At 40.3% G+C, this 25,288-nt stretch overlaps 1 protein-coding gene across 3 annotated transcripts in view; it reads right to left on the bottom strand.

The window, feature by feature from the left end:
• POU2F1 (POU class 2 homeobox 1) overlaps positions 1–23,919 on the bottom strand; it is a 197,110-nt gene extending 173,191 nt beyond the window's left edge. The window contains exon 1 of one of the 3 annotated variants that reach the window (XM_021930945.2): positions 23,796–23,919. In XM_021930945.2, coding sequence (XP_021786637.1) covers positions 23,796–23,856 — 61 coding nt within the window. In that variant the 5' untranslated portion in view covers positions 23,857–23,919. The remainder of the gene's footprint in view (positions 1–23,795) is intronic. The other 2 variants (XM_021930953.2, XM_021930951.2) reach the window with 2 other exon arrangements.
• Between the last annotated feature and the right edge of the window lie 1,369 nt (positions 23,920–25,288).

Here is a 25,288-nt window from a genome sequence, read left to right on the forward strand (position 1 = left end):
ATTAAGATCCCTCTCTCCAGAAACTGAAGTTGATAAAAAGGGGAGGCTTTCCTGATTTTACCTGCACTCCCCATATACAGGCTTCCAAGGCCCAAGATCTTATCCTAGAGAAGAACTTTTTAAGGAAGGTATCATATCTCCCATACATGTTCCACCAATTTAACATACATTTAGATCAGCAGTTCTCTAATTTTTGGGTGTCAGGGCTCCTGTATGCTCTTAAAGCTTACTGAAGGCACTGGGGTAGGCAGATTTCTAAGATGGCCATCCAATGATTCACGAACTCCTGCTATTTGTACCCTTGTGTAGCCCGTTCCCCTTGAGTGTGGGGTGGACCAAGTGACTTGCTTCTAATAAACAGAATGCCGAAAAAGGGATGAGATGTCACTTCTGCGATTAGGTTACAAAAGCTGTGACTCCGTCTTGCTAATACTCCTTTCCAGCTAGAACACTATCTGGCTCTTTTCATGTGCTTGCTCTGAAGCAAGCCGGAGAAGCCCACATAGCAAGAAACGGAGAGCAGCCAACTGCCAAAAAGAAACTAGGGTCCTCGGTTCGACCACCAGTAAGGAACTGAGTCCAGTCAACAACTGTGTGAGTGAGCTTGGGAGCATATGCTTCCCCAGTTGAAGCTTCAGATGAGGCTGTAGCTCTGACCAATATCTTAATTAGTCTTATGAGGACCCAATTGAGCCATGCCCAGATTCCTGACCCACAAAAACTCTCTCCTTTTACAAGCTACCCTCTAATCTAAAATGTACCCCCAATTCCAAAGTTTCTGAGTTCACATTCTCACTCCGCTCCAGCCAATCGACTCTGTAAGCCTTTTACTACAGGAAGGACTTTTTGCTATCTCAGGTGTCCTGTGCTCAGGATTCTCAGAGACAGGATGAGTAGGAGATTGGCAATATGATTTAGAGTATAGGCAGACACGGTACAGTCTACTCTTGGTCCGTTATCCATATTTGTGAAGGGCAATATGGATAACAGGGAAAAAAAACACAAATATGGATAACAGGGAAAAAAACACAAACGGTTCTATGTAACAGCTGCTGAAATCTGGGTCCTGTACTATATTTATCAGTATGTTTGTGATAGTGGTTATGATGCTAATTACATGGGACATGTTATAATGAAGGCTGTCAATTGTGAAACTTAATTCAAGAAAACAGTTTAGGCCAGGCATGGTGGCTCAAGCCTGTAATCCCAGCATTTTGGGAGGCCGAGGCAGGTGGATCACCTGAGGCTAGGAGTTCATGACAGCCTGGCCAACATGGCAAAACCCCGTCTCTAATAAAAACACAAAAAATAGCCGGGCATGGTAGTGGTAGCGCACGCCTGTAATCCCAGCTACTGGGGAGGCTGAGGCAAAAGAATCACTTGAACCTGGGAGGCGGAGGCTGCAGTAAGCCAAGATCGCGCCACTGCACTCCAGACTGGGCGACAAGAGCAAGACTCCGTCTCAAAAAAAATAAAAATTTAAAAAATTAATTTATACCTATTCATATTTACTTTTTCACTTTGAGAGTTCCAAGTCATTAAAAGGTTTGAAGATAAGAAATAGCTTACATAAACTGACAGATTCCAATGTGCCAGCAATGTGCTCAACAATTTATATACATTATCTCACTAAATCCTAAACAGCTACATGAGGAAGGACTTTTACAGTTAACTTCTCAGAGCCGAGATTTTCTTAAGTGCCTAAAACAATGCCTAATACAATAAGCACTGAAATATTTGTTGAAGGAATAAAGCTACTGGTCAGTTATTGAAACATTAACCTGTCAGATTCCTAGACCAGTATTCTTAATTACCATGCAATAACATCCCAAGTTAAAATATACAACAGAGACATGAGTAGAAAGAGATGAGCATACAGTTATATAGTGGCACTAAATAACCGTAGATTCTGTCTCAATTAGTAGATACTTGCTGAAAATTCAACTGAGCTAAATAAAGATAGAATTCATTTTGAGAAACAAAGGAAATAAGAAAGAAAGAGAAGTGAGAGAGGCAGGTGAAAGGAGCGGGGAGGGAGAGAGGGAGAATGAGAATACACGTATGTCTGTATACACTATGTATGATTAACAGTTTTTTGAATTTTGCCCATACATATACAGATACAGCATTTACCCTATGCAAAAGGAGACATTATAAACACATTACTATATCTGAAGTATCATTTTCATAGCAAGGCTGTGAGTTACAAACTCTGGAAGATTCTTCATTTCTTGTCACTTTGCTAGTAAAAACAACATCTCACAATATGGAAAGTTTCACCCATATAAACAGGTTAAGTTGTGACTCCTGATTTGGGCTAATTTTACATGAAAGGTAAATAGGTAAAATTATGCCATGGAAGAAAGGATATATTTGCTTCTCTCAACTATCTCAGGGCAAAATCTTGTCAATTCTATAGCTGGATCATCCTGTGAGATGTGCTCAAACACTTAGTGTTTCAATGCGTCACCATGGTGAGAAAGCTGGTCTTAGAGTCTTTCTGTGATTTGGGTTTCTTACACCATCTGTTTTTCAAGTACTAGCTTTATAGCTTTGCAGAATTATCAAGGGCAATCGGCTCTTCTATGTGTCTGTAACAGGAAACACACACACTTTCCAAACGTATCCACTTCCTCTTGGTTCTCTTCTATCCTCTGCTCATAGTGCTGAAATTTTCATGCACAGTATTTATGTTTTGACTGTCACTAAACAGGCTGAACAACTCAGAACTGATTGTAGCCTTGCAAACTTTGAAAAACAAAAGTATTAATATTGGTGCTTCTTAAACCATAATTAATGTGCACAATTACTTAATAAAAGTGTAAGTGAACAAGCAGCACTTGGATGCCTCATCATCTTTAAAAATATTTTAGCACCCAACAGGTAACTTAGGTCCAAAATCCTGATAAAAGCAATTGGCAATAACAAAGCATTTCTACCATAAATATCGTCCTTAACCAAAGCATTGTTTTAGGCACTTAAGAAAACCTAGGCTCTGAGAACTCTAAAAATCCTTCCTCATATAGCTGTGTTTGTGATTAAATTAGATAATGTATTCTTCCTTTAGTCAACTAGAGTTAGCATTAAAACTGGAATCAAAACTCTTAAATTATTTTTAACACCACCACTTTCCAGTTATGTTAACTTTTTGAAATTACCTAACTTCCTTGTACCTGTTTTGTACACCTATAAAACACATAACAATGATGCCTACATCATAATGTGGATGTGAAGATTAAATGAGACAATTCATGTAAAACATTAAAACAGTGCTTAGCATACCAAATGGGCTTAATAGCTGTTAATTAATATGGCTAATATTATAAACAAGCAAGGACAGTGATAAAAATAAACTGGAAAACTTGTTATTTTATATTGTGCAGAACCATTCCATCTTAAGCTAATACAAGTTGTATGCCGATTAATTCTTCATCACATGCAACAAATCGTGCTGCCAACTTCTTTATCCACTGAAAAATTGCTTTCAAATTCTCAAAACAGCATCACTTCACTAGGTGAAGTAACATTTTGCTGGCATCACTGTTTATAGCCCAGTAGTAGCTAGAATCAAGGTTCCTGATTAATTCCTTCCTCTTACAACAAAATATTTAGTTATTTCACCTGGCTCTAAAAAAAAAAAGATTCTACAGACCTCTTTTGAGTCATGCCCTTAAGAAGACAAATAGGTTATAATAAGAGAAGACATAATTCCGCTAAGGGTATTGCTTTACAATGGCAAACAAGAGGAAGATGTGTAAAATAGGAGAGGAGACCTATCTCTTGGGTGAGAACTTTTTCAGACAATTTCTTTATTGTTATTTATTTATTTACTTATTTTTTTGAGACGGAGTTTCGCTCTTGCTGCCCACGCTGGAGTGCAATGGTGCGATCTCAGCTCATGGCAAACTCCGCCTCCCGGGTTCAAGCGATTCTCCTGCCTTGGCCTCCTGAGTAGCTGGGATTACAGACATGCACCACCACATCAGGCTAATTTCGTATTTGTAGTAGAGACAGAGTTTCTCCATGTTGGTCAGGCTAGTCTCAAACTCCCAACCTCAGGTGATCCACCCGACTCGGCCTCCCAAAGTGCTTGGATTACAGGCGTGAGCCACCGCGCTCGAACTTTTCAGACAATTTCACTATACAACAAGGAGTCCCCAAAGCAAAAGTTTCAGAGAAGTTGGGTTCTGAATGGATTTCCACATAGAAATAATGTTGAAAAACCTCTAGAGAAGGGCTTCAAACCAACTGTAAAAGGTGAACTTCATTGGGACACCAAAGGTATATATTAAAGATGTTTGTGCAGAAGCACAAGGAAAAGTGCATTAAAACAATAGATTTTCAGTTATCTAGGAAACACTTATCTTGGAAGAAACTAACAGTTTCCACACAAGCTTAGTCCTGTGTGTTAAATCAGGAACAGCAGGAATCCCTTCTCTACCTGCTTCATTATCTTAAATATTTTTTCCACCTTTAAAGTAGTAAAATTACCCACAAGTATATAAAAAACACTTCCTCAATTACCTCTAAAACAATGGCCAGTATTCAACTCTACTCTTTTCTCTAATATTTTAATTTTTTCATTGCCCTACCAAAACATAACATTTTGTAACTCTTCATCCTTTTGTTTTATATCGAACTTAAAAGGTTTTGTCTTTACAGCAGAGGCTTTTAGTCAGGGTTCATATCTTCACAGTCCTTATTCTACATGAATCGACTATTCATACACTTTGACTACTGGGGTATTTGTTATTTACTACTAATGTCTAAGAGAACTTGATATAGTAAGAAAAATTATCCCTCTATGTGCCATATAGGCTAATACTTTTCTACCATATATTGTTAATTTTATTTGTAGAGTCTTTCAGAAGGTAGAACCGTAAATATTTTATACAGTTAAATCTACCAATCTTTTCCTTTTATGGCATTTGAGTTGTGTCATATCAAAAAGCCTTTCCATAAAGTCTTACTCATAGCTTAAAGACAAAAAAAAAAAAAATCTTTCCATCCCTAAAACTAAATTATTTGTATTTTTGTCTTAGTATTTTTCTGAGTTTTTCTTTGAACAGTCAAATCTTTAATCTATCCACCATTCTTTTTTGTGTATGGTGTAAAGTACAACCCTGACATACATTTTCTTCTTTTTTTCAAATGGATGGCCAACTGTTCCAACACCATCTGGCCCTTCTACCTACAATGTCAATTTCAATCATTCCAAGCACCTAAACTGTTTGCATTTAAGTAATCACTTTTCAAGTATATTGTTCAAGGGGCTATGTATTCTTCTTTTAGCATTCCCAGCACCTGCTAGAATGAGCATAAAAGTGAGGGTTGGGGTAGGAGTATCAAATTTGACTACAATGTCAAAATATAACCACTAAGCCACCAAAGCAGTTTACAATGTGCATGTGTACCTGCGGTATGAATTAAAATTACCCCTTGAACTGCTGCCCATGGACAGCACTTTCAGGTATGTTCTTTTACTCTTGTAAAGCAGTGGCATCTATACCAGATAAGCACTGTATTTATTATAACTAGGAGTTAACTATGTCTTGATAACATGGCAAATAAGGACATGGGGAGTGAAGATTCACAAATATTCCAAATTTAAACTGTATCTCTTTATTTAAAAATACTTTTAAAGTAGACTATTCAATCTAGTGTTCTCTTTCTGTCAGCTGACAAATGGTATGTCAGAAAAAGAACACTAGGTTAAATGACTGAATGACTGAAATTAACATTTTTGGTAGCAGGGACAGGTAGTGTTGGGACAGTTGGCTGTTCATTTGGGAGGAGAAAGTCTTGTCAGGGTTACACCTTACACCATACAAAAAAAAAGAATGGTGGAGAAAAGATTAAAGATTTTTAGAGTGTGTGCCCGGATTCAGAATAGGAAAGGGGAGCCTAAAGAACAAAACTTTTCAGGATGTGCCCTGCACTGTTTAGGGTAAAGTACACTGTAGCCAGCCATCTAGACTAGTCTCCCTGAACAACATGAAAATCTTATCGCTCTACCTTCAATGATGTGTACCAACAAATATAATTTCAAACCCAACGCAACCCAGTATTTACTCTGAAAACATTTCTTGATAACCTACACTATGCCAATAACCTTGTACTAACTGTGAACAAAACAGGTATTTATGGAAGATTGCCTAAAGAATATGCAGTATCTCCATTCTTCTAATTATTCCAAAATCTTTTCCCGTTTTAGGTCAGACCATTTTGAATAGTCCTCACCCAATATCCTCATCTCCCACCATTTAACTGCCTTAATGAAGGTGGTCTGGTATGATGCATTTGGCCTATAGAGAGGCATTCTGAAATTGGTTAGTGTGTCCACAGTAGGAAGGCTATTGAGGGCACCGTTTATTACATTACATAGGGTCCTGTTTATAAGGCCTCTGAGGAGAAGTCTCCTTCTGATCTTAGTACCAGGAATTGTTGTGCTTTTCTTAAAAGTTTGTTTTCAAGTTTTATGGGCATAAATTGACCAAGTTTTCCTTGTTTGCATCATCTGCTAAGAAGTTTACAGAAGTATTTGGGCCCTATTGGAAGTAAATATTAGATTTTTATATTAAGTCTTTTATATTTTTATTTTGCATTTCTTGCTATATAGTTTATGAATCTCTATAAACCACGTTAAATTTTTAAGGGGGAAACAAAATGAAACAAATAAATAAATGGATAAAATTTACATTAATGCATCTCAAAAAAATTTTTTTTAATTTAAGGGATCAGAAAAAAGGTCACACAAGAAGTCAAGGGAGAAGGATTTTAAGAACATACAGGCTGGGCGTGGTGGCTCACACCTGTAATCTCAGCACTTTGGGAGACCAAGGCGGGCAGATCACTTCAGGTCAGGAGTTCGAGACCAGCCTGGCCAACACAGTGAAACCCCATCTGCGCTAAGAATGCAAAAAAATTAGCCGGGCATGGTGTCACACACCTATAATCCTAGCTACTCGGGAGGCTGAAGCAGAATTGCTTGAACCCTGGAAGCGGAGGTTGAAGTGAGCCGAGATCACGCCACTGCACTCCTGCCTGGGCGACAGAGCAACACTCTGCCAAAAACAAAACAAAACAAACAAAAAAATACGTATATGGATTTAAAAAAAAAAAAACCAGTAACTCAATTAACTGGAAGAATGGGGGAAGGGGAATTAAGGACAAAAGAGGAAAGAAAAATGGAAGAATGCCCCCAAATAATGTATTTGCAGAAATTAGACAAATGGTAGTACAAAATGACTTTGTGTAAACCTAGTCAAGCTTACCATGTAAGTCACAAAATATTTACAAACACTTCTTATTCCACAGACATCACTCAAAATGGTAAAAATAACATACTGACAGTTGAAAAAGAAAATACAAAAATTACTTGATAAAAATTGCCAAAGCGTACCAGAAAAACAAAAAGCAAGACCAACAGGACTGTTACTGTAACCTGTTTCTTTTCTGAGCTCTTTCCTCACCCATCCCAAATAGTAGGAAAAAAACTTATGTATGCAACAATCTGAATCTATTAACCTCTCAACATTCTAAATAATCCAGCAGAAAGTCTAGGTAGGCGTTTACACTCCACAACACACACAAGTATGTTCTCACTAGATAGCCTCTCTCCATTAAGGTCACTGTCATCTTCCCTCACCACCGAGACTTTACAACGCTGTCACTGCTGTATGTTAACCCTAGTTCACAAGTATTATCACCATCGAGCCATCTCTACTCAGAAGTTAAATACTTTCCTCCTTATTGTCAGCTTCCTTAAATTTCTTGCTCCCCATGTCCCAGATAACTCCAAGCTTGTCAGGAGGTTAGGTGAAATCCAGCACTGAAAATATTTCAGGATTAGTCTTATGATTTCCAAGTCCTTGTGTAGAAAATAAACCCCTAGACTGCTAAAACTGTATTATCTTTCCATTTCTCCTTTATCCCTACCTCTCATATATTTGACTTAAAAATTAAAATGCCTTTAGAGAAAGCAGAGTTAAAAAAAAAAAAATGCTCACTCCAGTTCTCTGCTAAGAGAAACATTTTTGTGCAAGAGTAGGGTATGACTCTCCAGGACCACAGTGCCACAGCTGACCCATCCCTGCCCAGACTCTGCAACCATCCCCTCTCTATAAATGAACAGCTAATAGTGGGCTGCAAGTAAAACATGTGACTACCAACAGGTAGACTGATTCAAGCTCCACGTGCATCCCTAAGCTACTTCTCCAAAGAGGTATAGGAATTAGCTGCCGGGAAGGAGGTGGGTCAGGTACACATGGAAAGAGAATATTTAAGAAGTCATAAATTTTCAGGAAAACTACAAATATTCTGAAATGGCCAAAACAGGAAAAATAAATCATTGTCGTACATTTGAAAACAATGATTTATTTTTGTTTTCAATGATAAAATATTTTATATTTAATAAAATTTAGTAAGATTTAATTTAATAAAAATTTATGTCAGCCGGGCGTGGTGGCTCAGGCCTGTAATCTCAGCACTTTGGAAGTCTGAGGCAGGTGAATCAAGAGGTCAGGAGTTCAAGACCAGCCTAGCCAAGATGGTGAAACCCCATCTCTACTAAAAACACAAAAATTGGCCAGACATGGTGGCAGGTGCCTGTAATCCCAGCTCCTCAGGAGGCTGAGGCAGAGAATGGCTTGAACCCGGGAGGTGGAGGCTGCAGTGAGCTGAGATTACACCACTGCACTCCAGCCTGGGCAACACAGCAAGAGTCTATCAAAAAAAAAAAAAGATGTCCAACTTAAGAGTAAAAACATTAAAATTAAAGCAATGAGGTGTTTTTCATCAACATAGGAAAAATTTAAAAGACTAATAGTTAACAGTGCTGGAGAAACTGACACCATTAAATACTGTAGATAAAAAATATAGAGTGGTACTAAAAGCAACCTGACAACATGTACAAAATTTTTAAATGTGTATATTCTGTTAAAGAAAGTTTTTGGGAGACTACTATTTTGGACTAGCCTCCTCCACTAGGTTCCAGCAGAAGAGCCCAAACCAGTATTTGGTTTTCTGTTCCTATATCAATTCACTTAGGATTACGGCTTCCGGCTCCATCCATGTTGCTGCAAAGAACATAATTTCATTAAAATGTTTATTTAAATGGGTGAACTAAAGAATAGAGAGCCATGGGGGAAAAACGGCAAGTATATAACAGGATATGCACTATGACTCCTTTTTTAAAAACTATGTGTACATGCATGACAAAAGCATGCACATCTAAACGTGGACATCTGCCTACAACACATGGGAACAAATCCCAGGAAATGGGCTCAATCACCAAACCAGTCTCGTACTGGTCCTGATAGCATTATGTAACTAGCATTATGTAACTACTAAGATGTGATTCCAACAGCATAACCAGGCAATGGTTTTGCCACTATAGTCTAATCGCCTGAAATCATACCATGATTTTTTCCAGCAACACTCATAAATTGGTAATTTATCTTAGACTATAGTGATGTTGAAGATGTCACTCATAACATGAGAGCTTTTTCAACAATTCCTTTCTAAATAATGATGATTGGCGTATGAGTGTTCATGTATAAAACAGTCTGCCAAAACAGCATTCTCCTTGGCCAGAGCATGAAGGAGCAAGCACTCGGCGGGAGGGAAAGCACTATGAAGAGGAAGGTGAGGGGACTTAGCAATGAATGTAGTGTAAAAGAAAAATTGAGAAACAAACAGCATTAACAATTCAATAAGGTGATGCAGGGCATGATTAAACAAGGTGTGTATGACTGGAAACCAACGCCATGAAATAGCTGACTTCTCATTAGACACAATAATCAACTGTTATGTTTCCTCAACTGAAAGCTACAGCCTTAGTTTAGTAACAGCTTGGTAGGGGGGAAAGGAAGTGGTTGGTAAAAAGTGGTAAACAAATCCACCTTTTTGCATAATTTGCTTGCATATTAAGTCACAACTCATTTGAGAACATTGAAATATCTTAAATTATGTTTTTATCAAAATAACATGTAAACAAAGTAAATCCTAATTTTCTATTTCACCAACTGGGTGACAAAAAAATATAAATGCTGCTCCAGATGAAAATTATCCCAAGGTTAACATGTGCAATTAGCTTCAGTTTCACATTTATTTGTTTTAACAGACAGGGTATTGCTCTGCCATCCTGGCTGGAGTACAGTAGCACAATCACAGTTCATCACAGCCTGGAACTCCTGGGCTCAAGAGGTCCTCCTGCTTCCGCATCCGGGGTAGTTAGGACTATAGGCAAGTACTACCACGCTTGGCTAGTATTTTAAATTTTTTTGCAGAGAGAGGGTCTCGCTATGTTGCCCAGGCCAGTCTCAAGCTCATGGTCTCAAGCAATCCTCCCACCCCAGCCTCCCAAAGTGCTGGCATTACAGGCATGAGCCGCCATGCCTACCCTAAAATACAATTCTTAACAAAAACCCAAAATGTTCAGAATTTATGGGTTTCCAGGATCAGCAGTTTGCATACAACCAACTTCAAAAACATAGTCAGCACCTAGAAATCCTGAAAGCTAAGTTAACATTAGATCTGATAATCAATTGTCTGTGTCTCCAAAATGCAATACAGAGATAAGAATGCACACTTGATTCTAGCACACACAATCTGGACCTGGGAACTGTACAAAGCACCGAGGTTAAACTCAGCATAACAGCTGCTAAATCTATAGATCCTAACAGTGGAAATTCTGCAATCCCAATTCCACTTGATATATTTTTCATCATTCTACTGGCTTGAAGCAGAAATTAATGGGTAAGAGCCTGATGATCTTAACTGCCTACTGCCATTATCAAAACAGAAACCTAGGTGTGTCACTTAGCCTCTTTAAGCCTCGGTTTCCTAACCTAAAAGATGGGGTAACAATATACACCCCCATGGGGGCCACTGTAATTAACATAAATGCGTGTAAAGCACTTAGTACAATAACTGGCACAAAAACTTGATAAATTTTATCGCTGTTGTTACTAGGAATCAATGTATTTATTGAAAAGTATGGATTATCATCCATAATTTCCAACTGTGGACTTGTCACTAAAAAGTACAAAGATCATGCAAATAGCCTCATAATATGAAAATCATCTTCGGCTCTTCAGCTAAATCTCATTCTTACCGAATCAGCTATGCTGAACTTTGGTTCTTTGAAAGTTCTGTGTTTTCATTAGTTTCAAGAATTGTATGTGCAGTCATGCATCACTTAACGGCGGTATGTCATTAGACGTTTTTGTCATTGTGTGATCACAGAATGTACTTACATAAACCCAAATGGTATAAGCCTACTATATACCTAAACTATATGGTATAGCCTGTTGCTCCTAGACTATAAACCTGTACAGCATATTATTCTACTGTTGTACTGCAAGCATCCTAACACAATGGTAAGTATTTGTGTATTTAAAAATATCTAGGCCAGGCACAGTGGCTCACATCTGTAATCCCAGCACTTTGGGAGGCCAAGCCAAGAGGACTGCTTGAGTCCAGGAGTTCAAGACCAGCCTGGGCAACATGGCAAAACCCCGTCTCTATTAAAAAAAAAAAATTAGCTGGACATGGGTACGTGTGCCTGTGGTACCAGCTCCTCAGGAGGTTGAGGTGGGATGATCACCTGAGCCCTGGAAGGTAGAAGCTGCAGTCAGCTGTGACTACACCACTGCACTCCAGCCTGGGTGACAGAGCGAGATCCTATTTAAAAAAAAAAAAAAATCATTAATTAAATAATTAAAAAATAAAAATATTTAAACATAGAAAAAGTACAGTTAAAAACATGGTATAAAAGATTTTAAAATGGTACACCTGTAGAGGGCATTACCTGAATGGGCTTGCAAGACTGGAAGTTGCTTTGGGTGAGTCAATGAATGAAGAGTCAGTGAATGTGAAGGCCTATGGCATTACTGTACACTTTAAAAACACTATATACTTAGGCTACACTAAATTTATAAGAAAAACATGTCTGTGTTCAATAATAAATTAACTAGCTTACTGTAACTTTTTTTTTTTTTTTTTTTTTGAGATGGAGTCTCACACTCTGTCACCCAGGCTGGAGTGCAGTGGCACGATCTCAGCTCACTGCAACCTTCACTTCCCAGGTTCAAGCAATTCTCCTGCCTCAGCCTCCCAAAGAGCTGGGATTATGGGCGTGTGCCACCACACCCAGCTAATTTTTGTATTTTTTGTAAAGGCGGGGTTTCACCACGTTGGCCAGGCTGGCCTTGAACGCCTGACCTTAGGTGATCCACCCACCTCAGCCTCCCAAAGTGCTGGGATTACAGGCCCGAACCACTGCGCCGGGCCTACTGTAACTTTACTTTATAAGCTTTAAAAATGTTAAAAACTTTTTGAGTCTTATAGTAACAGTTTCAAACATATTGTATAGCTGTATTAAAAAATGTTTTCCTTATATCCTTATTCTATAAGCTATTTTCTATTTAAATTTTTTAATTTTTTACCTTTTAAATGTTTTTGTTAATAACTAAGACACAAACACACACATCAGCCTAGGCCTACACAGGGTCAGGATCATCACAATGTTACTAGGAGATAGGAATGTTTCAGTTCTGTTATAATCTTATGGGACTGCCATTGTATACTGGTCCATAGACTGAGAAGTCATTATGCAGTACGTGATTGCACAGCTGACCCTTGAACAAAATGGGTATGAACTGTGTGGGTCCACTTAAATCAGGTTTTTTCAATCACATGCAAATTAAAAATACAGAATTCATGGCATGCAAACAGTTCATATTCACAGGGGCTCTGAGGCCCAGGGCCCAGGCACACTTTTCACATACTCGGGTTCCACAGGGCCTACTGCAGGACTTAAGCATGTGCAGATTTTGATATTGGTGTGGGGAGGGGCGGGCATGGGTGGGGAATCCTGGAACCAATCCCCTTGTGGTATGCCCCTGTGTATAATGAGGGATGTCTGAGATGTCTGCATAGTGTTCCCCTTGCTCAGAACATGTTCAATTCCACTTCTCACTCCCAGGCCTTGAACTGATAAATTCCTATTCATCTTTCACATCTAAGTGTAAACATGATATCCTCAGAGAGCCCCTTCCCAAATCCTCTTGTCCAGATTAGCAGTCCCCACCTTATGCTCCTGGAGTACTTCAAACCTCCCATATTCTACTCATTAAACTATGACCAGTGTTATTTAATATATGATTTCTCCAATAGACCAATATACACTTTGAGAGGACAGAGATGGTATCTTATTCATTATTCTATCACCTGTGCTCAGTATATTATAAGGAGCAGAAGCTCTATAAATATTTGTTGAATTAAATGAATGAAAAAACTGGCCATATTGGTTCATCATAATCCAGTTTTTATTCACACTGAATACCACAATTCTTGATAAGCTTACTACCTTTGTTCATTCGCATTCTAATAGGATGTTTCAAGTTTAAAGTCTAAATCCCATCTTAAAATTTAGCTCTCCTACTAGGACAGAACCAAGCTTATCATGTTCTATATATTTAATAAATGCTCAGGTAAGCCGAACTGATCAAAATACCTATTATATTTACTGATCTTCACCCAAAAGATGTTTTTGAATAATTCCAGTTTAAAAAGAAAAAAAAAAAAAAGTATGAAAACTATTTATCTAGCTCAGTCCATAATTTTACCAGTAAGAATCCTACGGGTTGGAAAAGTTTAGTGATTTATTCAGGATCAGAAAGCTATTATAGTTCATGCTAAAAGCAGAATAAGGAACCAAGTCTCCTAATTCTCAGTCTGTCTTTCCAGTATAGGGCCGTTCTGGTGCATTAATTGAAAACCATTATTCAAGGTATGTTAAGCAATAAATAATCTTGAAGTGCAACAAGTAATCATTTAATGTTATCAAATCACCTCTAGAGCTTTTTTAAAGTACGGATTTTCAGACCTCTACTGTATTAGAAATTGGGCCTTCTCATGTTGAAAAAGTTCCAACGGTGATTCTTGTCCCAACAAAGATTGAGAACCACTAATTCCATCAACCAAGCATTCATTATTTGTTAAATGTCTAGGCCTACTCTGTCCCTACCAGTATGTTCCTGCACTCAAAGCTCTTAGGACAAGATTTACTTACATAATCAATTACAGAAGAAAATAGGACTGTGTATAACGAAGTGCTGAATTGGGTAACTGAACACAAATTAAGTGCTAATTTCAGAGAAAGTATGACAGGAGCTCAGATTTGACAGATGGCTATTTGTGGAGATAAAGAAATGGACAGACAGGTCCCTTAAGATAAACAAGGACAAAAGTTTTCAAGTTATGACCAGCAGAAGTCCTAAGGATCCTGTGAAAGTGCCTCAAGAGCTACTGTGGAAAGGAGGCAGAAAATGCTTTCTTGCTCCAATGTCCAATTTTAATAAGAACAGCTCCACTTTTGCCTTTAAAAAAGAACACCAAACTTTCAAGTTTGAAATCCCTTATTTTACAAATGTAATTTTTAAAAAATGCATGGTGAAGTAACTTGTCCTAAAGTTACAAAGCTAATTAGTGATAGAGAAGCCAGGTCTCTGAATACCCAGTACTTTTTTTCACTCTACCATACCTTACACCATGGCCTTCCAATGGAGGAAAAAGTGTGAGTAAAGGTTCACACACAACGTCCCACACACACTGACCTGACTAAAACACTGGGTGCACTTTCAGGTCATGTGTCTCAAACTGGGATTGAGGTTGCGAGGATGGTAATGGGAGAAAGTCTCAGGCAAGTCTCAGGATAAATTATAGCCATCCTCCCAAGACAGATCTTCAAATTTTAGGGAGATTTCTTAAAAAATTAAAATCTGATAATATGCTGTATTTGTGGTAGAAATGGAGAATAAGGGAACTTCCTTGGTGGAATTGTTGAGTCATGCTATTTAAGGAAGTAGTAAAGATAAGAATGCATAGGCAAGGGTGGGGGCTAGATAACAGAATGCCCTGAAATCAAGGGAAGTCTGTATTTGCTTCAATGCAACACCTCCATCGTATAAAATTTTCAGAAGAGTACTAGAAGTATTCATTACTCCTAAGATGCTAGCTGCTCCAAAAAATGAACAGCCTACAGTCAGGTGCCCCACAGAATCCATCAGTTGCTAAAGCTTCTGCTTCTCTACAGCAGCACAAGTAATAAAATTCCTGATTTTACTCCTGTGCTCATGTAAGAAAAACTATTAGAGAGTTACTTTAAAAATGCTTCTGCTATCAATTTGTTACTCCCCACAGCATCCCTCTAACACTGGTATTATCACCATCGTATTGCTGAAGGAAATATCCTTAGAAGACAGTGCCAAAGCCAAAATGAGATATCTAGAATTTACAATGTTCAGATTCAATACTCAGTCCACACGCACAGTGGCATGAGCATCTCAAACCTAGTATTAATGTTTATCAAACATTTAATTCACTAAAAAATTTTCAATTTTCACAAGGAATCTACAACCTAATAAGACCCACCCACCCAAACATGTCTCACATGACATGCCAAAGTGAATCCACTGACTTACTCCCCAAACGGCTCCTTCTCCCAATATCGCTACATCTGCTTATGGTACTACTCTTTTCTGGATAACCTAAATTCAAAACCTTGATCATCTCTTTGCATCTAATTAGTTGCTAAACACTTTAAGGGCTCTGATCATGGCACTGTCCATAACAACAAAAAAAAATTTAAAAAAAAATTCAGTGACTTCCTGCTGCCTAGCAAATAAAATCCAAACTCTTACACCAACACAAAGGATTCAGAGCTCTCCACAATAGAGCCCCAAAGTGCCTTAATACACAGCCTAAATAACAGCTAACCTGGAAGTCTTGCTGTTACCCACACTTAACGCTTATAAAACACATGACCTTGAGAAAGTCACTTAATCTGAGTTTTATTTTACTCAACTATAAAATGGGTATAGTAACGCTTGCCTGAAAGGACTGAGGTAATGAAAATGAGAATGTGGCTATAAATTTTAAAGTACTATAAAAATACAGACACTATCATTATGTCATGGTTATGGTAATGTTATTTATACCTGCCTTGCTCCAGAAAGGATGTAAGGTGGCCCACATAAAACAAGATAAAAACAGTTTAAAGATGGAAACAATAAAAGAAATACAAAACAAATGTATGGACAAAAAACGGATCTACTAATCAGGCTAACAGAAATGTAAACATAATTGCCTATGCATGTGCTTTTCAGGTTAATAATTTGACCTAAACATTGTAGTTTGATTTGAAAAGGAAACTAAGTCAATTAGACAATTCAGTGTCCATAAGACTAAAACAAACAGTTTCTACTGTAAAGACCAGGCAAGAATTTCTCCCAAAGGTCCTTATTCCATGTAATGTAACTGGACAATATCCTCAACACCTTTATCATGGCTTATTTCATAAATCATTAGACTGAAAGTCTCTTGAGGTCAATTAATTTTTAAATTATGTTTGTATCTCTAGTAGCACCTACAGTAATTAGTTAATAAACCAAATACCTCTATATAATGGTTTCTAAGGATCTAATCTCTCCCTTCCTGTTTCAAACCATCTTGCACACCACCACATCACCCCTATCATTTTTATCACATCAGTCCCTATTTCAAAATCCTCCAACAGCTTTCCTGCACATAGAACAAATGCTTCCTCATTCTTTACCTATACATCACAATGTTGAACACAACCTCCCCTGCAATGGCCTTCCCTGTATTCCCATTCCTCTAAATTCTTTTTGCCCTTTAAAGCTTGGTTTAAAAGTCTCACCTTCTACACAAAGCCTTCTCTGACTGACAGCAATGGGGCAGGAGGAGAGACTGGGAGGTGGGAGACAGTCAGAAGTCTTGTGTTCTTATCTGTTATTGAATAGTTAAGTGACTGCGGGCAAGTCACTAAATCATTCTGAGAATATTTCCTCATCTGTGAAGCAAAAGCTTTAGGAAAGATTATATCTAAATTACCTTCCAGCTATAATATATTCTAGGATGCTCTGGCTCTTTCAAACTTGGACACACCCTGATCTATTCTCTGATCTTCATTATCTGTTACATATTTTAATATGTAATTACATACATTGTTTTTCAATTTTTCCTGCTTAAGTAAACATACCAACTCCTCCGCAGCAGTCATATTTCCTTGTTATCCCCAAAGACTACAGGCATAGGACCAGGTACATAGCAGATACCCTTTATAAACTAGGATGGTAACTATCTTAAAACATTAATTATAATATTGCTTGCTGCGATACGAATCAGCCAAAAAAGGTTGTATTTTTCATTAAGCAGATCACTAAAATAAGCGTACTAAAACAAGACAACACCTAAGTCACTTATCCATATAAAAATATACTCCCTTTAGGCATCAGTGCAACTCCATTAAGGTGATCATACGTTTAAGCACAAATGAGTCTTTTAACACACAGCATATTGTTCATTTTCCAGCCATTCCTGTTTATATCTTCTATTGCAAAGAGAAAGTTCAATAGAGGGGGGAAACCCTGCCATAATAATTATTACTATTTTATTGATTTAATTTCATATACCATTTCTATATTCCCACATAAAAAATATAAAGTTACAAAGAATTATGAAAAATAATGTGATAAATTGCACTTGCTATGACTTTCAATATTGAAGACTTAGTAAAGCTACTACAAACACTTAGCTTTGTGCAATGTGAACACTGGCTTTTAAAAAAAAGTTAGTATAATGTATCCTCTCCGGATAAATGTCCAGGAGTTCCAGTAGTTTAAAAGAAATCTGGGCCAGGTGTGGTAGCTCATGCCTGTAGTCCCAGCACTTTGGGAGGCCACAGTAGGACTGCTTAAGCTCAGGAGTTTGAGACTAGCCTAGGCAACACAGCAAGACCCCGTCCCTTAAAAAATTAAAAATAAGATAAAATAAATAAATAAAAGATAATCTGATAAATCTAGAGGTTTGCCGATTCCTCTTTTGCTCAATTACTAGTCCTGTCAGCAAAATGTAGGCAACACTGAAAACTTGAGTATTTGCTTAATTGGAAAAAAAAAAGTAAATAAATAAATAAAACCCAAAACAAAAGAGCTCTATTAGTCATTGAGTATACAAACATATCAGTGCTCAAAAAATTCACACCCCATAGTAAAAACACAACAGAACCCCGTAACCATATGCACTCTATGCAAGGAGCATCTTCAAATCAGGGTCCACTCATGCTATTTTTGTTTCCATTGTTATTACTGCTGAAACAGTTTATAAGAGCTCATCACCTGTTTAGAACACAGAAATACTTCGGTACAAACAAACGAATTTATTTCTAAGAAGAATTAAAATCTACAGTTATTCAACTACCTTTACTTATGAAATATCAATAATGCACAAAAATGTCCAGCAAAAGATGCATAAGGAAACTGCTATTCTCTGTGAACCTTAATTATTATCCCTTTCAACCACTCAAAAAGATATTTACATCCTTTAAGCAACACAGTAAGAATTAAGCAAAATGGTGACCCAAAGTTATCCCCAAAAAAGGAAAAGGAAAAAATTCATGCAGAAAGGGTACAGAAATTGAAAGCACATATGTCACTGAATCAAATCGACAACTTTCAACTCTAATGCCCAAGAAATAGTAAGTACGTTTGTTCAGACATTTAGCATTTAAGGAGGGATCAGAAAGAAGAACATGGGTGACCAAAAGGGGGCATGTTTTATCTGTGACTTGGTCTGTTCCCTAAACACAAATTATTTGAATAGTTCTAAATTCAAATGCAATCACTTTCACTAGGAAAAACACATTCCTGCTTAAAATCAGGCTTCATAGCAAGTCTTTACTAATCACAAAAACTGTGTAATTAACACAATTATATAAAGGCAAATTAATGAGTCACACAACATTATTTTTAATGGTGCTTGAAAGACTAATGCAAAGATTACAACTACGGGGTTTCAACATTAAAAAACAAAACAAAAATAGCCGGTAACAGCAAGGCAATCACTACTACATAATATTACAGTCTTTTAAGTACAAAGGAAACATTCATGAAAATGAGTGACCAACTTAAAAAACACAAACAAATTCAAGATGAAGGAATACAGATTCAAGAAACAGGTCAAATATTTCAATTTTTAATAGGAAATACTTAACATTCAAATTTCCACTTCTGTTATTTTAGAACCACCTGCCTAAGATATTCAAGGCTCTATTAAATATCTTCGGTGGCTTGAGAAGAGCAATGTAACATTTTGAGCCCTGAACTTACTCCAAAATCCACTAACCAGATGAATGGCAGATTGACAATTATTTCAAACTAAGGCAGCAATGAAACACGTTATATTTACACTGCTTTATACTACCTATTGATGCAGAGAATAGTAAATTTAAAATATGGCAGAACACTACACCTGAATTCATTTAAACCCGAATAATAGCCACTATTTATTTTTTCCTTGTCTACTGGGATTTTTGACAATGACAAAATGAAAGGAATTACAAACTAATTTGAGGGAAGAGGTTAAAAATTACTCTTACAGTAATGGTTTGGAAGCAGAACAGTCCTTTAGAAATCAAAAACAGTTGGTCAGCGGTCACATGAATTTTCAAGACCTTGATTCAAAAGTATCATTATAATTAATAGGTGGGAGAATTAAGAAAGTGACAATGAGCCGGGTGTGGTGGCTCACACCTGTAATCCAGCACTTTGGGAGGCCGAGGCGGGTGAATCACTTGAGGTCAGGAGTTCGAGACCAGCCTGGCCAACATGGTGAAACCCCACCTTTACAAAAAATACAAAAATTAACCGGGCGTCATGGTGCATGCCTGTAGTACCAGCTACTCAGGAGGCTGAGGCAGGAGAATCGCTTGAACCCAGGAGGCAGAGGTTGCAGTGAGCTGAGATCGCACCACTGCACTCCAGCCTGGGAGACAGAGCAAGACTCTGTCTGGGAAAAAAAACAAAAAAAAAAAGAAGAAAGTGACAATGGATTTCCTAGAAATACGCAGGAAGCTACTTGACAGATGTAAAAGGAGACAGGCAGGTTATAAACTCATGTGGGTTCAAAAGGAACCTAAAATACTCTATCAAATTTGGATCACAAATTCAAGTTAGAAATAAAGCACAATTTTATCACATTCTTTGGAATTTGAATCATCACCTTAAAATAAACTAATTAAAAATAGAGAAATGTCTTACAAGAAAATCTATTAATATGTCAAAAATTCTAAGTGCAACCACTATGTTGCAATGGAACAATTTTAAAAATCACTAATCAATCAAAAGAAAATGAACAAACTAGTCCAAACTAAGATAAATCCAAAAAGAATTCTAAATTTTAAAAATACTGTTTTCAAAGCACATGCTTTCTTGTAAGTATTCTACCTTATTTTCAACATTATCATTTCCACCTAAAAGAACACATAGCCCTCATTACTCACTGAAATGGATTCCAAGGCAAATGATCGCTCCACTAGCCTAAGCCATGCTCTGATTAAGAAACACAGTTTCTTACAAACGTTTAGGGGACCACAACAAACATATCTAAAATAAGTATTTATACGGGTCACTTCTATGATTATATTTATCTAAAACCCAAATACTCCATTTGAGAATTTTGAGGAAATGAATTTTTACAATAGCATTAAAAGTGAACCAAAATATAAGGCCAGTAAACAACATCCATCCTTTTCTGTATTACAAAAACTGTAACAGTGAAATTTTGTTTGTAAAATCCAATGTACGGTTTATCATTTTGTATAAAATAACTACAGCCTCAGTAGTGGTTAAATTGCAGCTATAAAGGAAATTGTCCCGAGATAAATGGTTTCCCTATGAGAAAGCTTCACTGCTACACTTCACCTCAGGACAATAAATCAAATTAACTGCACCTTGTCCTCTGTCCAATGACATCATCAGTTTGACCACATCTTGGGAATCGGGTGCAAAAACATATGCTATTTAAGGCATGAAATTATATTACTGCTTTTTGTCCATCCAACCTCATACTTCAGGTCTCTGAAGCAGTCATTCACCTAAAGGTTCTCTTAAAAGCTACAGATTTTTTTTTTTCCTGCTGCATTCAGGGCCTGCCTACTGTGAGTGAAAGAAGAAAAATGGTGAGAACTGGTTATCTGAAATTAGCTTGCGTTTAGTCCATCAAACCTAGAATTTTGTTACACATTAAGCTGAAGACCAATGTCCCACAAAATACATAGCTAGCCACTCACCAAAATGTCTTAACATAATTTCAAAGGTTTAACACATTAGTGTTAAACCCCAGTCCTCTAATACTTCCCTCAACTATGCAGTGGTAAACATCCACCAATGAGAGACAACACCAGTCACACTCACACTCACACACACCCCGACACAAAATAAAAATGTTAAAGAAAATTTTACCCCAGGAAAGACCAAAAATCAAAATTACTGTTTCCTCTAAACAGTAAAAGTTAATCTGCCTCTCACAGGCCAACTGTCCTAAGTCTAGATAAAACATAAAATCAATTCTGACAACTTAAAGAAGAGGGGCGGGTGTGCTGGGAGGAGAATAAGTTCCAAGATCAGGGTAAACACAATGCCTGTGTTTATTCTTCTTTTTTCACTCATTTAACCATGACACAAATACTCAAAGAAAACATAACCCCATTTTTGTTTTCAGTAATGCTACAATTAAAATAAGCAAGTCTATGACAATGATAGCAAAAAATTTACGTCAGCTCCATTTTAAATTAGAATGAAGATGTTCGAAAGGGAGCACCACAGCAAGAAATTATGAAAGTGTTAATTGGAATTTCTAATATTTAGCTACTCCACAACTCTTAGAGGAAAAGAAAAATGTCTCAGTTTCACAAATACTGCAGATCTTTACAAAGCCTTAAAGTATTTAACATGGGGGTGGGGAGCAAGCGGGGTACCTATCCCCAAAACTAAGTGATTTGGATTAAACCGAAATAAATTTCATAAGCTCTGAAAATGAAATACAGGACAGATTTTTTCCCCCTAGGCCCAATACTACTGCAAACTATAAGAAAGTCTTTTTAAGAGAAAACAAACCATATCAGAGTTGATACTTAGCTAGGAGCTGTTTTAATGCTAGTAAAGCCCCAAGAGAGTTTGTTTTGCCCGCGGAGGAGGGGAAAGTGTGTGGAAGTTGGTGGAGGTAGTCATTTTGGTTATTAGTAAATAAATCAAGCAGCACAGAACATGAGGCCTAGGCAACTGCTAGAGGAGCCAAGGCCTAGCTTTCCCCCTGTCTTCCCAGCACGGCCTGGGTTTGATCTCAGAGCCCTGTGGATTGCCAAGGAAAAAAAAAGAATCATATCGAACCACAAAAGCACATGGGGCGAATGTAAAATATAAACACGGCGTTGGGCTGTGAGTGGCTGTTATTAAAGGTCTGAATTACTAAACATGAGAGGCGGGGAAAGCCAGGCGGCCATTTCAATAATATAAACCTCCCCGAATTAGACATTATTCAAATGAGAAGAGGTTCGGCTAAGCAAAGAGTAAAGACGACCCAGCACCCAGCGAGAAAACACCGCCACAGAAGAAGGGAGGGGGATCCCCGTCCCTCCCCACCGACTCCCAACAGGAGAGAGGAAATCGAGATCAACTTGTCAGGCCAGCCCATTCTGGGGCAGGAGGGCAGCCCTTTACATCCAAGTTCTCGGGAGGCCTCTGGGAGCTTCTAGGGCCTCGGAGCGAGAGGCCCCGGAGGGCCACCCGCCCCGTGCGTCCCGGTCAGGCGCAAGGGGTGTGGGGAGCGGCGTGGGGGGGGGGGGCAGCGGGGAGGGGCAAAGGGAGACGGAGGTCAGACCACGCCAGGCACCTCCAGCCCAACTCGCCCGCGAAGCCCCGGCGGACGACGCAAAGGGGCTGCCGGCCGCCGGCCAGGGGCGCGCGGACCGCCCCAGAGGACATCCCCTGGGAAGGAACTTGCCCCAAGGACTCCTTCCAACCCAGTCCACCCCCTAGGGGGGCGACGCAGACCCCTGCGCGGGTTCCCCACCCCCGCCGCCCCAGGCCACCTCTTAGCGCCCACGACCGCTCACCCCTACCCACCTAGAGAGCAGGCCTGGCTTGGGTCAGGCCACCACACCGGGGACCACTGGGGCGCGGCCGAGGTGCCTGGGGCCGTGACCCCCGGGCTCAGCCCCGCTTGGACCCCCATGCGGTGGCGGGGCGCGGGCAGGGAGTTCTCCCCGCGCGCACCCCCGGTTGCCCTGAGGGCCGCCCCCCGAGGCGGGCAGCGCCCCCCCGCCCGGGCCCGCTCCCAGGGGAAGACGCGTGCGGGTGTCCGGCCGCCGGGGTCCGCTCCGGCCCCGCCGCCTCCCCGGCATTGTGCTCGCCGCCGCTTCCATCCCCCTCCACGCCCCCCACCCCGCGCCCGCTCGGCCCCAGCCGCCCGCCCGCGCCCCACTGCGCCCCGCCAGCCCAGCAGCTATGAATATGTAAAATGTCTTTATTGTCCTCTCCCTCTGCCCCGGCCCCGCCGCCCCGCCGCGGACCCGCTCGGGTTCGGGCAAGGCGGCTAGGAGGCGGCAGCGGCGGCCAGCGGAGGAGGAGGGCCGGTGCCGGCGGGCGGGCGGCGGGCGGCGAGCGGCGGCAGGGTGGGCCAGGGGCAGGAGGAGGGCGGTGGATCGCAGCCCCCTTTGCCCCTTGTCTTCCCCCTCCGCCTGGCCGCTCCGAGCCTCTTTCCCCCTTCGCTCGGCGCCCGGCGGGGGCTCCGTGCTCCCCGGCCCCCCATCTCCCCGCCGTTAATTATAATAATCCTGAGTACTAATAAATTATGCTAAGTCGCGGGGGGGGGCAGCGGGAGCCGGGGTTGAGTATGAATATGAATATGTAAAATGCTGTAATGATTACCTGCTGCTGCTGCCGCCGCGGCTGAACTCTCATCTTGACTCGCTGCTCCTCCGTCCGCCATTTTGAATATTTTAACCAAAATCGCCCGGTCGATAAACCCTCCCTCGCTCTGCCTCCCCTCCCCCCTCCCGCCCTGCTTGCCTCCTCCCTCCTCTCCGCCCCCTCCCGCTCCTTCCTCTCCCCGGGCGCGCGCCAGGGGGCGCGCGAGGCCGGCGCTGTTCGCCCCGGCCCCCTCAGAAGAGCTCCACCCCCGTCCCGCGCTCTGCGCACGCGCCTTCGGGCCGCTGTGGCCTTTTGGTAGCTAAAGCAGCGCCCTCAATCTGCCCGTCACCCCTTCGCTTCGTTTTTCGTCTCGGCTCTGCGCATGCGCGCCTTTCTCCACGCGCCTGAAGTGTGGCCGGCGCATGCGCTCCCTCTAGCTCGGAACCAGATTATATAGTGCCCTGGGCGTTTGTGATGTTTTAAGACTTCTCCCCTTTCCTCCCGCTTTGCTTCCCTCCCGGCTTCGCTCCGGTCTCCCCCAGTGGCCCGTGGCATTGTAAATGCAGGGCAAGGAGCACAGCGGCCAGGAGCGTGGGGGCGCGTGGAGGGGCAGTGGGCGGCCCGCGTGCCCTGTGCCCCGTACTTTCTTCAGGCTTTCCGCGCAGTTGAAACATTGGCAACAATGGACAAGCCGCTCCTCGCTAGGTAATTTCCGGCCCTCTGGGCAGGTAGAGGCGGAAACGACCGCAGCGGGGGCCGGGCATGAGACACCTGCTGAGCCACACGCGGGCCTCCCGCTTTAAATTTGAATCCGAACTAATCCCCGCCCCCGGCTCTGCCAATGCAGGAGACCCGGCCCCGGCAAACGCGAGGGGGAGTGTCCTGTGATTGTTTTAATTAGCCCTAAATCTCTTCTGCTCTACTTGCTTCTTACGCCCAGCTGGCTACCTCGGCAACTAGGCGTCTTATTAAGTCGCTAATTTCCGTCCTACCCTTCTTTTCTGCCTTCACGCCCCTCTGACGCCGCTCCCCCCGATCGAAACAGACCCCATCTTCTGAGGCTTTCCCCTCCTTTTTCCCGCCTTGGAACACCTTTTAAAACCTAGCAGTAAGCTGATAACTAATAAAAATGTCGAAATCAACCGTAACTTCATCGTGAATTTTATTTTACTGTGTTTCTCACAGTAAATATGGTATTGGGGAAAGGTTTCCCGTTGCACGTATCTTTCTTGGTAGCTAGTCATAACGTTGCTGAGTTTTATCTTAAATGGTGAAATTCCCTGGACAAAGTCCCAGGTCTAATTATTTTACTAATTCTTAAAGCCCTAAGGTTTTTCTAGGCTTGGTTTTTTGTTTGTTTTTTCAGAATAAAAAGAAAGGTGTATTTCATGGTAAGCAAAGTTTTGTTTTTTGTTTTTTGTTTTTAAATCAGCTCTAGTTAATCTGTCTTGAGAGATAGGACTGAAGCTTAAATTGGGTAGAATTGTCGGTTCTACACTTAAAAACAAAAC

The sequence above is a fragment of the Papio anubis genome, chromosome 1, assembly GCF_008728515.1.
Source record: "Papio anubis isolate 15944 chromosome 1, Panubis1.0, whole genome shotgun sequence".
Lineage (NCBI taxonomy): Eukaryota > Metazoa > Chordata > Mammalia > Primates > Cercopithecidae > Papio > Papio anubis.